Raw genomic sequence first — 15000 nt, forward strand, 5'->3', positions numbered from 1 at the left:
CCCTCTGTCTGCCTCTGCCTCTCTTTCCATCAAACTTGCCTGTTGTTACAATATTCTCCAATGCTTCTTTCCGCATTGTGTGTCCGAAGAAATTTTCCAGTCGCTTTGTTATATTCGCCATAAGCTGTCTTCTACAATTTGCTTCAACCAAGACTTCTTCATTTGTTTTTCTAGCTGTCCATGGGATACGCAGCATGCGTCTTATGAACCACAACTCTGTCGCCACAATTGTTCTTTCCAGCTGTTTATTGATTGTCCATGCTTCGCACAACGACAGATGGAATGTGTATTAGCAATGATTATATCATCCCTCTCTCGACGATGATTATATCATCCCCCTCTCCTCGATCAATCACGGCTTACACAAAGCTAGAGTGTTGTATTACTCAAACAGATGACGAAGGTGTTTTCATAGATAGACAACTTCACGTTCAGGGTGACAGAAATTATCCCAAACCAAGTAAAACGCAGAGGGGAATTGGGTCTTTGGGTGGTATATTGGTAATCTGTCATAAAATATATCGATGTCACTAAAAAAAAAAGACCCCCCACTAAAAAAAAAAAATAAAAAATACAGGTAAAAAAAACTGCGAGGCTCAGACAGTGCATGGCTTAACGTTAACTCACTGAAGACACGTGCTATTCTGGTCTTTCGGCAACACTGATGGCGCGTTGTTTTGAAGCAAAATTTCGATAGTCATACAGATTTGTCAGTTCTGTTTTCTTTACCTGAAACTAAAAAAAAAACTAGGGCAAAAACGTGTTTACTTACTATGAGTATGCAATTGTAAATGGGCTGATTCATCAATGTCATGCTTATAACTGTGCCTGAACTGCAACAGAGAACTGCTGCTTTTTCTTTCCTCATCCTTACTATCGTCATTTGCCTCTACTTCTTTTGTATGTTAGTCACTCTCTTGTGAACTACTTTTTCCGGAGTGCCTTGATAGTCGAAGCAGACTTTGTGCTGTTGAGGCTAGAGAGGTGAGCGTAGTAAGCCTAATTCCCCGTTAGGACTTCTCTGTTGACATCCACCCTTTGGCGCTCAAAATATGACCTTATGCAGTTGCGAGCGCCGTAAAACCTTACTAAAAAAGCAGTCCTTTATCAACTCTACTCTAAGGAAAATAATTCCACTTTTTAGGACTGTATTCTGACAATTATCAACTGATTCATGACCTTGACCTTCACAGGCATTGTGCGAGTGGGGCCGCTGAGGAAAAAACGATAGTGAACCTTCCCTAACTGTTAATGACATTCACGTCACTTGGTACATAGATCTTTATATAATATACATATCTTTTTTATTATTATTATTATTTATTTTTTTTACTGGATTCGTGTCTCTCCTTCTGTAAAACGCATGCATTTCATTCGCTTTTTATATTAAAAGAAGTTGCTTTTCCAGTTTTTACCATTTGTGAAGCAGCGCGGTGGAATCAGGCTCTCGTCAATTGTTGGGCTTGTAGAGTTATTGGTATCATCTTAAAGCTTGTTCACTGGTCTTTATTTGGATGAAAAAAGTATCCATTTATATTGAACACAAGTCGAGATATTTACGAAAGAAGGAGGTGGAGGTCACCTGTTTTCAGAGGTAAAATTAGTGAGAAAATGGCCGCTAAAGGTTAGTTATTTCCTTAGCTTAAGAGTCCGTGGTAACTAAAAATTTACATTTTCTGTACCCTTAATCAACGTTTTTCAGAAACATCCACACAGAAATGAGTTCTTAAATGGGCATGAAAGGTGTTGAGTCAAAAAACAAATATTAGATAAAAATTCACAAACCTGCGGAAAAATGCAGGTTTCTTCACTTTGATTATTTTGACGAGAGCCTGATTCCACCACGCTGCCTCACATGTTATTATATCAGCAAGCTTACTCTAACGTTCTTAAATAACCTTACAGTGTTGCAAGGGATATCAAACCTCTTCAATTGCATATCTATAGAGAGAGAGACATACTATTTAATATACTTACCCGAAACAGTTCGTTTCGAAGAACTTTTTTTAATCGTTCGATTCTTCTTTTTTTCCCTTCTCCCTGCCATTAGCTCGATATGTGGTTCCTTGGCCAGTAACATTCTCGTCTGTTCTAATAATAACAATAACAATAACAATAATAATAACAATAATAATAATAATAAAAATAATAATAATAATAATAATAATAATAATAATAATAATAATAATAATAATAATAATAATAATAATAATAATAATAATAATAATAATAATAATAATAATAATAATATATCATATTATTATATTTGGCAACTTGGAAACACATTTGTCACTTTCCTGTAAAACTAGGACAGCTACAGAGTTGAAAGTTAGCAAGTACCTAGGCTCCCAAAAGATAGATAGGTCCCCATGAAGGTGCCCGATTTTTTTATTTATTCATATCCTGAATTTTAAAAAAATATATATTTGAGAAAAAATTCCCGTCCTTCTTTGGCCGCTGTGATTATCCCACTGAGAAACGAAACAAATCTGCAAAGCTGTCCTTAACAGCGGAAGTGCCGGAAGTGACATTTCGCGAGGCGCATTTTGTTTTGAGAGTATAGATCTAGACCCTTCTAAATCTATTTTTACATCTCTCAAGATTTATTGCTCCATTTCAGTAGAGTGTAAATATAGTAGGCCAATGCTTTTCTGTTGATGTTAATGCACCGATCATTCCTTTCATCGGAAGGGGGCCCATCTAGTTGTATCATACTGGCCAGCGGTATAGGTTGCATTCCACCTACTGGGAGGACTTCCGTAACGATCGACCACTATGAGACAGAGCAGAATTGAGGGCTTGGGGTAGGGGTAGGGTAGGGGTAGGGGTAGGGGTAGGGTTAGGGGTAAGGGTAGGGGTAGAGGTAGGGGTAGGGTTAGGGGTAGGGGTAGGGGTAGGGGTAGGGGTAGGGTTAGGGTAGGGTAGGGTAGGGGTAAGGGTAGGGGTAGGGGTAGGGTTAGGGTTAGGGGGTTAAGGTTAGGGGTATGGGTAAGGTTAGGGTAAGGGGTAGGGGTAGGGGTAGGGGAAGGGTTAGGGGTAGGGTTAGGGGTAGGGGTAGGGGTAGGCTTTGATCTAGGCCTCTTCTTCATTGTGTTTGATGGGGTGGTCGCTCGTGACGGAAGTCCTTCTCCACTACTTTAGAATTACAAAGTTCTATCTGACATTTTTGGCCTTTTTGAGTTGCTCAGACCATCAGGTCAGATACCAACCGTCTGTCTGCTCTATCAAAATTGTAAGATTATTCGCAGACTTTATCAAGAAGTTCAAAGAACTGCATTCGAAAAAGCTTGACAATGTTGTGAAACTCAATATTTTTTACGTCAAATTTCTCAAAACTAGGTACACGTACTGAGCAGATAGAGCTTTGTAATTCTGAGGTAGCGATTTCTCTCTGTTATGCGCTTGAGATATTTATTGCTTGTGCCAATCAATTCTGTGCTTCATGCATATGTGTTATTACTGTCCCTCTTGTATGCGTTAATTGTATGCTTATGTGTGACTGTTATTATGTAGCTCAGGTGTGACTGTTATTAAGTAGCAGTAATGCGTATCGATTAGGTGTGTATTACGTCATTTGTCTGTGTCGTGCGCTAGTTACTGGTATGACGTATGTATTTTGCATGAATGTGTTATTGTATTGCATGTGTTGCGTTCATGTGTTATAAATAAGTATTAGTTTTATGTCGTGTTGTTTATACGCACATGTGATAGCTGGCTAGCCCTGTTTGCTCTCACAATGAGAAGCTAGCTACAGTTATTACTGCATGCACACTTCACTTTTACATCTCTATGTGACCACCAAGAACAATCATGTCAGCCTGTTTACAAAAAGGAGTTGTTGTTGTTTTTTGTTTTTTAATATTTCTATTTAAAACAAAGTAGTAAAATATTATCACTTTGCTACAGGTTTTAAATTTTAAAACCTTCAATGCTAATAGAATTTTAAAGAATAGTTCGTTCATATTCTGACCTTTTTTAAAAACATTCCTTATCGTTGGAAATGTAGTTTTAAAGAGTATGAAATCAAATTGAGGAAGGAGGAAAGCTCTTAATATAGTATTCACAGGGTGTTCGTTCGTTTTCAAAAAGTCTCTTCACATCAGTAATAGCCCATATAAAGTATACTATTTTTGTCTGTTTTCGTGTCCTCTCAATGACACACATACACATAGGTGTTATATGTATGTACATGATGTATGTCTATGTGAGGCAGCGTGGTGAAATCAGGCTCTCGTCACAATAATCAAAGTGAAGAAACTTGCATTTTTCAGCAGGTTTATGATTTTTTATCAAATTTTTGCTTTTTGGCTCTACAACATCTTTCATGCCCATTAAAGAACTCATTTCCGTGTGGATTTTTCTGAAAAAAGTTGATTTAAGGCACAAAAAATGTAAATTTTCAGTTACCACGAACTCTTAAGCAAAGGAAATAACTAATCTTTGGCAGCCATTTTCTCACTAATTTTACCTCTGAAAACCAGTGACCTCCACCTCCTTCTTTTTTTCCATCCAAATAAAGACAAGTGAACAAGCTTTAAGATGATACCAGTAACTTTACATGCCCCAAAATTGACGAGAGCCTGATTCCACCACGCTGCCTCACATATGTGTGTAGGTATACATGTGTGTGTAAGTGCGTGCGAGTGAGTATGAGCGTGTGTTTATGTATTGTGTATGAGCATTCACAGGTCTATGTGTGTCCAAAACCGTAAAGAAGATCAGAGCCTCATACTTTCCTTTCTCTGAACCCACCCCTCCCACTCCCCCCCCCCCTCTCTCCCCGCTCCCCCCCCCTCCCCCCCAACAAATCCAAACAGGCGACCCATCCCGAGTGACGGTGATCGCCACAACCCCGGCCGGACCGCCCATCCAGGAGCCAGCACCCCGAGAAGACCCGCCCATGTACACAGACTGCTACGCCGTCATGCCGGCGCCCATGAGGGAGGGGACGACCATGTCCAAGATGACAGACGGAGGACCGCCCCCTCCCCCGCCCACTAAAGTCGGTAACCAACAGGGAGGGGAGGGGCGGGCCTCCATGCTGTCACTCAAAGAAGAAAAGTTTGAGCCTGAGTTAGTCGTAGAACCGATCCCAGAGGAAGGGAAGGAAGTGGAGTCCAAACCGGAAGAGGCAAAAAAAGCAGACGACTCAAAACCGGAAGGTCAACCGCCGGCGGAAAAAACCGACGCACCGGCGGAAACGAAAGAAAACTCGGAGGAATCGAAACAGGCGGAACCATGACAGGGGAGGTGACTCATCATAGTTCAATATTGTTTTTTTGGCACAGGGGTAGGAACGGAAGGTGCAATGGGAACAATACATTGGTCGCTTTTAAGCACAAGGGGTTGTCCCAGAAAATGCTGCTTTGAGAAAAATCGAAGTTAAAGTTTTTGGACCCTTGTTCAGTTTCGTTAAAAGACGAGGAGTGTTTTGTCTATAACCAAACAAATATACACGCCAATTAAACCAAACTTCTCCTATAGGTAGGGCAATGCCCACTTTTGGTGCAGGTCAAGATTTCTGGAAACCCCCGAAATCTGGATTAGCGTGCTTGTCCTTAAAAGCGACCAATCAAACGTCACATGAAGTGAATCGAAAATCGACGTCTATCTGCCATATTGGTTTTTATTGCATGTACTACATAAACTTTGTTCGTAACCATAGAAATATAATTTATTATACCTATCATTTTGGGTAATGTAGCATTCGATGTTCAATAACAGGCTTAGCTTGATATACGAAACGTGCTGACAAAATGAGTTACTTCTCGGATTCAAGCCTTAAGGTTGGACACTTCTCTATATATCTGTATATACTCGTATCTCTATAGATCTATATACACCTATATATATAGGTGAAGTTTTTACAATTTATAAATAGAAATAATACAAGGCATGTTATACTTAAAGTTAAGGAATATAGCATCGATAGAAAAATCTTCAAATTTGACTCTAGTGTCGAGTTTTGACTAATATCTCCATTTGTGAAATGCGAGAAGTAACTCATGTTGTCAGCACGCCTCACACATATAATATCTTTTCTATAAAAGCTTCGATGGGTCGGGGTAAGATAAACAGGACTGCTGCACTCAAGGCAAAAAGTGGATCGATCAACCACAACGTGGACAACATACTCGAGCACATAGAAATGATACATCCAGATGTGTTCCTGTGTGAACCGTAGTGAACGTAGCTCTGATCTATCGGCCCTGCCTTCTTTCTTTTCATTCGTTTTTTTCTCTCAACACTAGAGGTCAGATGAACCACCCAAATGACATGTCCACGGCGCTCCCTTAATAAAAATGTGCCCTCGAGAACTCTCCCTTAATAAAATGTGCCCTTGAACACTCCCTTAATAAAAGGCGACTTTAAGAGTAATCAAACAGACTATCTCCACTCAGACAAAAAAGTGGATATCCCCTAAAAGTGGGAGGACACATCAGAACATCAATAGGTGCGGCCTCTTGCTACTGTGATGTTGTTTCGTGTCGTTTCTCAAAAATGACAATTCTTACAAACCAATCTTTGGTTTTTTGTTGTAGTTAACCTCATCCTTGAACATTTGTTCAATAAATTGTAAAAGTCAGAGGGGGTGTGGGAAAGGGTCTTTTAAAATCTGTTTCGCCTGTACAGTTCTACTCACGCCATAAAGATCTCTGACATAACAGTGATATTGCAGTACTTAACTAAGCCTCATCATCAGAGCAATTGACCAAATCATTTTTCTACTGATTTTGTATGTCAAATAAACACGACATTCTTGAAAAACTCATTTACACATAGATATCTTATTCTTCGATGAGCCATCATTTCACTCCATGGCTAGTGCATTTTATTTCTGAACATTTCATCACCGAAATGTACGCGGGTTATGAACAAATAAACACATCATTAATTTTCGGACAAAGACTGTCATTTCTTTATCACAAAAAGTGAGTCGTGAAAATTTTTACGTTTTTTGTGTGTGTCCATCAGCAAGTAATGATGACGTATAGCAGTTAAAGAAGAAAAGTCAGGTATGACAGTTACGACAACCTTAACTACAGCTCAACTGTGATCTGATGAAACGCATTTTTTTGTCAATCTCGGGAAGAAAAATGCGTTTTATCAGATCTCAGAAGAAAAAAAATACGTTTTGTCAGATCATCTCTGAAAAAAATTTGTTTCATCAGATCACATTGGAAATAAATGCGTTTTAACAAATCTAAAAAGCTAATTTATTTAAAAACTAGTCGCAGTTCGGCTTTCATAATTATATCTCAATTTGGTTTTCGACATGTAGAATTCATTAGTGGAATAAAAAAAATTCCAGCCAAAAAGAAAAAATGCGTTTTGTCAGATCACGGCAGAGCTGTACATAATAAATATATACGTACACACGGGACCTCCAATATTGTTCGACCTAATCCGAGAATGTTAGGTGTTAGATCTTACCTACCCAAAGATCAGAGGTGTGGCTGAAAGACAGCTGTAAGAAGGAGCCAAGGAGTAGGAGTACAAAGGCTGCAGAAAAAATCAGGACCCCAGAGGAGGGGACAAAGGGAGGAAAGGGGGGGGGGGTAGAAAGTGGAGACGAAAGCAGATGACAGGCCATGGTCAGAGAGCAGACAATTAAGTAAGTGAAAGGAGAACATAATTATCAGAGAAGAACATTTTCCGTCGCTCTAAGGTTTCGAACCCCGGACTTATTGAAAAAGAGGCGAACACTTTGACCTCTAGATCACGAGAGCCCCACCGAACTAGGTCCACGGGCTGACACCTTCTATTGGAATACAGATACAATGCAGCCTCTCAATAACGACATCGTCAGGACCACAAAAAATGTCGTTATTGAGAATTATCGTTATAAGAGAGGCAACTAAAATATTACTAACTGGCTGGGCCCCCTTTCGATGAAAGGAATGATCGGTGCATTAACATCAACTGAAAGTCATTGGCCTACTATATTTACACTCTACTGGAATGGAGCAATACATCTTGAGAGAAAAGTGACACACATGTTTCCAAGTTGTCAAATATATAATAGATGATATATTATAAAGAAAAAAATCGGGACCTGGGCGCCATGTTGCTATACAGAGGATGTCGTTATATCGAAGGTCGTTATAGAGAGGCTGCACTGTAAAGGGATTTGTGCCAGAACCCGGCAGAGCGCGCTATTTAATGTATTATTATATAAGAGAACTGAGCGGGTCTGAGAAAGTCAGTCTGACCAGCAGAAAGTGCAGGTAAATTGTGGCATTCTCTGGTGCTTATGAATGAGTGTTTTCAGATAGTGCATTATTAACATAGTTTTTTAACGAGGTTCAAGGAGAGAGAGAGAGAGAGAGAGAGAGAGAGAGAGAGAGAGAGAGAGAGAGAGAGAGAGAGAGAGAGAGAGAGAGAGAGCGAGAGAGAGAGAGAGAGAGAGAGAGAGAGAGAGAGAGACAGAGAGACAGAGACAGAGACAGAGACAGAGACAGAGAGAGACAGAGAGAGAGAGAGACAAAGAGAGAGAGAGAGAAAGAAAGAAAGAGAGAGAGAGAGGGGGGAGGGGGAGATAGAAAGAGGGAGGGGGGAGGGGATTTAATTTTATTGTTAACATCCAACCGTTCGTATTTAATTTTTGTCGTCTGTTCTCTACTCTCCCAGTCTATCCTGCATGTTGGGACGCATATCGCCCCCCCCCCCCCCCCCCCCCATATCTATGGAAAACAACACTAGCTGTTTGTTTACCGCCGCCCCGATCTCTGAGTGGCAACGACGCAATTGTATAATATATTTTGTTATTTGGGCACAACAGAAGACCATTACTGCATAATGCCCATGTGTGAGCCTGGAGCTGGGCGAAGAATCGATTCTGAGGCAGAGTCCCGCTATTAGTGCTACCTGCAGAAAACTTCCGATTCCTTTTTATCATGTAAATCAACGGTTAGCAGCTACTTGTACTTTGTTCATTAAAATCTTTTGTTTCTTCAAAATTTAAGTTTAAAGAAAAAAAAAGTGTTGGTGCTTCGCAGTGTTCCGAAATCAAGGTTATCCTAAATCCTGAATAATGTTGTTCGGAGAAGACCTTAGGGTAACCACGGGAGACATCACATCATTAGAAAGGAATTGGGTTCGGGTTCGATTCCTACGATTCCTAGCTTTGAATAATCGGGAACCTAATTGCCCACCACTCACTTGAGTCAGCTCGCTATCAGATATCGCTGGGGACGAGACTTGCATAAACGCCGTTTGTGCTTGGCCCCACAGGACGAGTCGATTACCAACGTCTAAACGTTTCACAGCGTGGTGGAATCAGGCGCTCGTCAGTATTTTGGCGTATGGAGTTATTGGTATCAGCTTAAAGCTTGTTCATTTGTCTATCTTTGGAAGGAAAATTATTCGGCTATCTTGAATAGCAGTCGAGATATTTGCAATTGAAGGAGGTGGGGTCGCCTAGTTTCAAAGGTAAAAATTAGCGAGAAAACGGCCTCCAAAGATTGGTGATCTCCAAAGCTTGAGTGCCTGTATATTGCTAATTTACATTTTCTGTGCCTTTGATCGACATCTTTAAGTAAAATCCACACAGAAATGTGTTTTTAAATGGACATAAAAGACGTTGAGCAAAAACAATTCATTTTTAAATATTGGATAAATATTGCGAAACACGCGGGAAAATGCTGGGTTTTTTCCCCATTTATTTTTTATTATTTTCACGAGTGCCTGATTTGATCCTGATGCCTCACAAATTATATTGGAAAGAGCTTCGGTGGAGACGTCAAGAACTCTCATTAAATGAATTCTTTAGCTCTCGGGGAGACAGTTCATTGTTTCCAACTTGTGTTTAGAAAGAAATAAAGCATGTCACACGTCTCTATTGTTGTCCTGCCTATTTTAGATTGAGATAGAAGGCAAAGTCTGCATGTAAAAGTACATGAGGCATTGGGGAAATCCATAATTCATGACCTCGAACATCTCATTACTGTGTTTTTTCAACATTATTGAAAACTGCCCGCTTTTCACTGTACTTTTTTTAAAACCCTGGGGGACAAAGTTTGGATGTTATGCAGTGCTGTGTGAAAAGGTGAGTGCTCTTCCAACCCATGAAGACAGACAGACTCTACTTCCGTAAAGTCAATCACCGATTGTCTATCATCCCATTTGTGTTTAAAGTGACACAATGTTCAACACTGGGGGTCTAAAACAAGGGGGCTACACTCTACACTCACAGTTACAAAATGCCATTTTCTAAACACAGTCGAACCTGCAATGACGGCCACTTGTATAATACGGCCACCAGCACAAACTGTCACGTTCTATCCCCACCCCCCCCAAAAAAAATATATATATAAAAATGCGTTTTTATTCTATAGAATTCCACTATAGACTGTCTCTCGAAGTCCAACCCCTCGTCCACGCCGTGGGAGATGGAAACAGGACAAAGTAGGGGATAGCTGGGTCTGGGTGAAGTACGGTGTGACTTTATGTCACTGAGGCGTTACGCTAGCCATGAAGGCCGACCCGGGTCACCCCAAAACGTTGCTGGCCAACGGGGCTCTGGTGAAACTGCGACTGGCTTAGCAGGCCGGCAGTGGATATAAACATTGCTCAAGAAAACATAAGGAGACACAAACGGACTGATCAAAACGGAAAACGACCTGGCGAGAAAAATGGACAACGATCAACTGATCATGGGATGTCCCTCCTACAGGCCACACAACTTGCTGCAGACAGACACCTGTGTCTCCCCGCGACACCCCAGGGTATAAGCGGAAGAAAAAAAAGTAAAAAAGTAAGTAAGAATTCCACTGTGTAAAATGGTCACCAGTCCAACGCGGCCGCGGCTACCCTATTTTATCAACCCACTGTCAAACTTACCTTCCTGAGACGGCCAGTATTTTCCCCTAACGCTGTGGACAAGCCGTCATAATACATTCCCCCGTCGTCGTTGTCAGTCCCTCCAATGTCCCATTCACCTGTCGTTATTGTCAGTCCCTCCATTCGCCTGTCGTTATTGTCAGTCCCTCCAATGAATGAAACGGTCATGTTGCTTAGGTCGCTCCCAATGTTTACCCAAGTTGACCAAAGAGTAACAAGAAATTTTCAGCTGCAAGGAAAGGAAGCGTGTAATCCGTCATAACAGTGGAACATCATCTGTTCTTCTGTAGAAAACTAACTGATTTAAGTGGATGTTTTCTTCCCAAGCTACCCCACACATCTAATTGCCTCTACTCCTCAAGACAACAATTAGAACAAACATGCAACTATTACCGAATGGCATCATGCAGAAGAGTTAACGCTCAGATGCTACTGGATCGCTAACAACAACAATCCGTCATAACCTATAAGCCCCGCCCACAACTCAGTCTGTAAACCCAGTCCATAACAATGGAAGTCAACACAAACTGGCGACAGAAGTATCGCTCGTTCTCCGAGTGGCGCCGACACAATTGTTTGTTTTACTTTGGCACTTGGCCTTCACCGTCTGACTTATTTTATTTTGTTTTGGCCTTTCACAGAACCATGATTATTTAAAAAACAAAACAACAAAACAAACAACAAAAAGATCCCACAAAAACCGTCCTATCCCCCCCCCCTCTTTTTTTTCAAAAGAAAAAAACAACAACAAAATTTCAATGAACCCTACAGCAGTCTTAAGCCTGTGGCCACCTCCATTTGGGACCTCACAAGTAAATGGTATTTCCTCACTTCACCCAGGTGGGAATGGGTACCCGGCTATAGACAACGAAATATCTTGTCAGTTTGTTAGTGTTTGAGCGCTTAATCAGCTGCTTGCACTGTATGCTTCCCGGGAAGCTGAGAATGTTTCGGAGTGTTCTATGGTCTGCTGGGGTAATAATATAGTGTAAAGCGCATAGAGCCTGCTGTTGAGCGGGGATATGCGCTATACAAATGCTATTTATTATTATTATTATTATTATGTTTTCTTCATTTTGATCAGTCTTGCGTGTGACGGCCACCTGTATTAATTATACGGCCACTTTTGTCCTCAACACTGCATGGCCGTCTTTCACAGGTTCGACAGTAATGCCAGTCTGTGATTTATTGAGGCCTCCCCTCTGCGCGTGGAAACAGCTTGAGTGGGTCATCAGTCTGACTATTCGTTTTCATCTTGATTTCAGGGGTAGAACGTAGAATTTCCTTTTCGTTGTCTTGTTGGATTTGGGTGTTTGTTAAAGTTTTAGGATGTTTAGTTAGACTTTCAAATACTGTTCAAGAGGAAGAAAAAATATGTGAGGTAGCGTGGTGGAATCAGGCTCTCGTCAAAATAATCAAAGTGAAGAAACTTGCATTTTTCCGCAGGTTTTTTAAAATTTTTATCATTTTTTTTGGTTTTTTGTCTTAATGCCTTTCATGCCCACTAAAGAACTCATTTCTGTGTGGATTTTTCAGAAAAACGTTGATTAAAGGCACACAAAATGTACATTTTCAATTACCACGGACTCTCAATCTAAGGAAATAACTAATCTTTGGCGGCCATTTTCTCACTAGTTTTACCTCTGAAAAGAGATGACCCCAAACTCTTTCTTTTACAAACATCTCGACTTGCGTTCAAGATAAAAAGGAAATTTTTTTCTTCCAAATAAAGCCAAGTGAACAAGCTTTAAGATGATACCAATAACTCTACATGCCCAAAAATAGACGAGAGCCTGATTCCACCACGCTGCCTCACATATATTGAACGAAGTGGCTAGCCGTACTTAGATCTAAGTTTGGCCCTATCGACTCAAGCCTGTTAAGTACACAGGTCTCATTAGATCTAGATCTAGTAATTATTCAGGTTCAAATACATGCAAGTCAGTAAGGCACCTTTTGGTTTTGTCTGAAATACAAATACTTTAGGCATTGCAAACTAAACATTTCATTTACAATTCAGCCATCAATATTAAGTACGGCTAGCCTAACAGTCTAGCCGTCATTAAGTACGGCTAGCCTCTTCCTATATTGAATGTATGCAAGGGAGTTATGGCATGGTAGTGAGGTACTTGTACAAAGCAGTTTTTAAAAACACAAACAGATAACCCATTAAAAGATAACTTGACGATGAATTGTTTAATTGCTTGTAAAAATATTAATTATTCTGGTCGATTACTTTGGCGTTATATAATTTCCAATTAAAATGACCCTCTGCGGGTAGCGTCAATTCCAGAGTCAAGTAATTAATTAACTGTGCAGTAAGTCCTGTCTTTGTGCTGCCGATGCCCGTGACAGGAGACGTGTGCGCATGCTCAGAGCTCGGGTAGTGTGTGTGCATGCTCAGAGCTGGGGTTGTGTGCGCGCATGCTCAGTGCTGGGGTTGTGTGTTTGCATGATCAGTGCTGGGGTTGTGTGCCCATGCCCAGAGCTGGGATTGTGTGTTTGCATGCTCAGTGCTGGGGTTGTGTGTTTGCATGCTCAGTGCTGGGGTTGTGTGTTTGCATGCTCAGTGCCGGGGTTGTGTGTTTGCGTGTTCAGTGCCGGGGTTGTGTGTTTGCATGTTCAGTGTTGGGGTTGTGTGTTTGCATGCTCAGTGCTGGGGTTGTGTGTTTGCATGCTCAGTGCTGGGGTTGTGTGTTTGCATGCTCAGTGCTGGGGTTGTGTGGGCCCATGCTCAGAGCTCGGGGTTGTGTGTGCCCATGATCAGTGCTGGGGTTGTGATGTGAATGCACATGCTCAGAGCTCCGGGTTGTGTGTGCCCATGATCAGTGCTGGCGTTGTGATGTGAGTGCACATGCTCAGAGCTCCGGATCTTGCATGGCCACGAAAGCGTAGACAGAGACCAACAGAAAGGCCACCACAGTGCCGATGAACCCCATATTGTTGACACGGGTTGCCAGACGAGCCACATCCGGGTCAACGACGTCATGGCCGTCGCCATTGTCCGGGGTCAAGGCCGGCGCTCGCGAAGCTTGATTTGACCTACTTCCAAAATCTGCGTCGACGTCTTGTTGGTTTAGAGGAGGAAAACCCGCAGACGAGGAGACATTTCTGTTAGCCATTAACCTTCTCATGGTCGTCGTTCCTAGTCGGTCGTTTTCCTGCCTGTCGGAGGTTATTTCAGGTTTTAGATCAGCAGATGTTTTCCAGATGTTCTCATTTTGACTTTGATAGCCAGCCTTCAGAGCTTGAACCTTGGTGTGACGTGTGTGAGATGGGACTGTGACCGGGATGGCGAAGATGTGAATGACCTTCCGGTGGTCGTCAGTCGCGATGTGGACGTGGCTCCATCGTATCGCGATGACGAGAAGGGTGGCGATGATGCAGAGCGAGTTGATGATGAAGAGCGCGGCGAGGTAGCGCATAATGACAGGGATGATGACAGACGACTGCGGCATGATGCTAGCTACAGACGTGAAGTACACGGACAGCGACAGGAGAACAGTCAGCGTGTAGGACAGACGCTCGCCGCTCTCCACCGGCACCACGAAGGTCAGTTGAGCCAGGACAGAGAGGATGACCACAGGAAGTAGGATGTTGATGATGTAATAGGCCGGTCGCCGGGTGAGTTTGATCTCCACGAGGACGCTGGAGAGTTCCAACTCGGCGGAGGCGGACACGGAGGTGAGGGAGAAGCTGGAGACGCCTGTCACGTCCCACACGCCGTTCGGAAGGAAGCTGTCGTCAAACCCCGCACCGCCGGCCAGAAGGTTGATGTCCTTTTTGGAGGACTCGAGGGCCGCCATGTCGAACCGGCACGTCTGAAACACGCAGATGGTGTTATAGACAGGAACTGGGAGGAGGGGGAGAGGCTTATAAAGGATTTTTTGCGGTTGGGGGGGGGGCGGGGTGGGGGGCGGCGGGGTGGGGGGCGAAAGATAAAAGAATGGGGGGGATGCATGGAAGACTCCACGGACGCTATACCGAACCTACAAGTCTGAAACACGCAGCTGGGGTTATAGAAAGGGATTGGGGGGAAAGGAGCCGAGGGGTCGGGGAGTATGATAAAAGAAATGGGGGGGGGGGAGAGGGGGGAGAACGTAAAGGATGAACCGTGGAGGGGACAGGGTTACTGTATGGAAATGAAGAGGGTGTATA

At 42.4% G+C, this 15000-nt stretch overlaps 2 protein-coding genes across 2 annotated transcripts in view; one reads left to right on the forward strand and one right to left on the reverse strand.

Annotated features, from left to right (window-relative positions):
* Nucleotides 1-5339, forward strand: part of LOC101852866 — a gene marked incomplete at its 5' end in the record, with an annotated part of 11222 nt that extends 5883 nt beyond the window's left edge. Inside the window, 1 exon segment of the mRNA XM_035971239.1 lies at nucleotides 4818-5339. Within this exon segment, the coding sequence (XP_035827132.1) occupies nucleotides 4818-5242 (425 nt within the window).
* A 7680-nt stretch (nucleotides 5340-13019) lies between these two features.
* LOC101853107 (acetylcholine receptor subunit beta-like 1) overlaps nucleotides 13020-15000 on the reverse strand; it is a 3773-nt gene continuing 1792 nt past the window's right edge. Inside the window, exon 2 of the mRNA XM_005104043.3 lies at nucleotides 13020-14663. Within this exon, the coding sequence (XP_005104100.2) occupies nucleotides 13701-14663 (963 nt within the window). The 3' untranslated portion in view covers nucleotides 13020-13700. The remainder of the gene's footprint in view (nucleotides 14664-15000) is intronic.

Source organism: Aplysia californica, unplaced genomic scaffold (genome assembly GCF_000002075.1).
Source record: "Aplysia californica isolate F4 #8 unplaced genomic scaffold, AplCal3.0 scaffold00402, whole genome shotgun sequence".
Taxonomy (NCBI): domain Eukaryota; kingdom Metazoa; phylum Mollusca; class Gastropoda; order Aplysiida; family Aplysiidae; genus Aplysia; species Aplysia californica.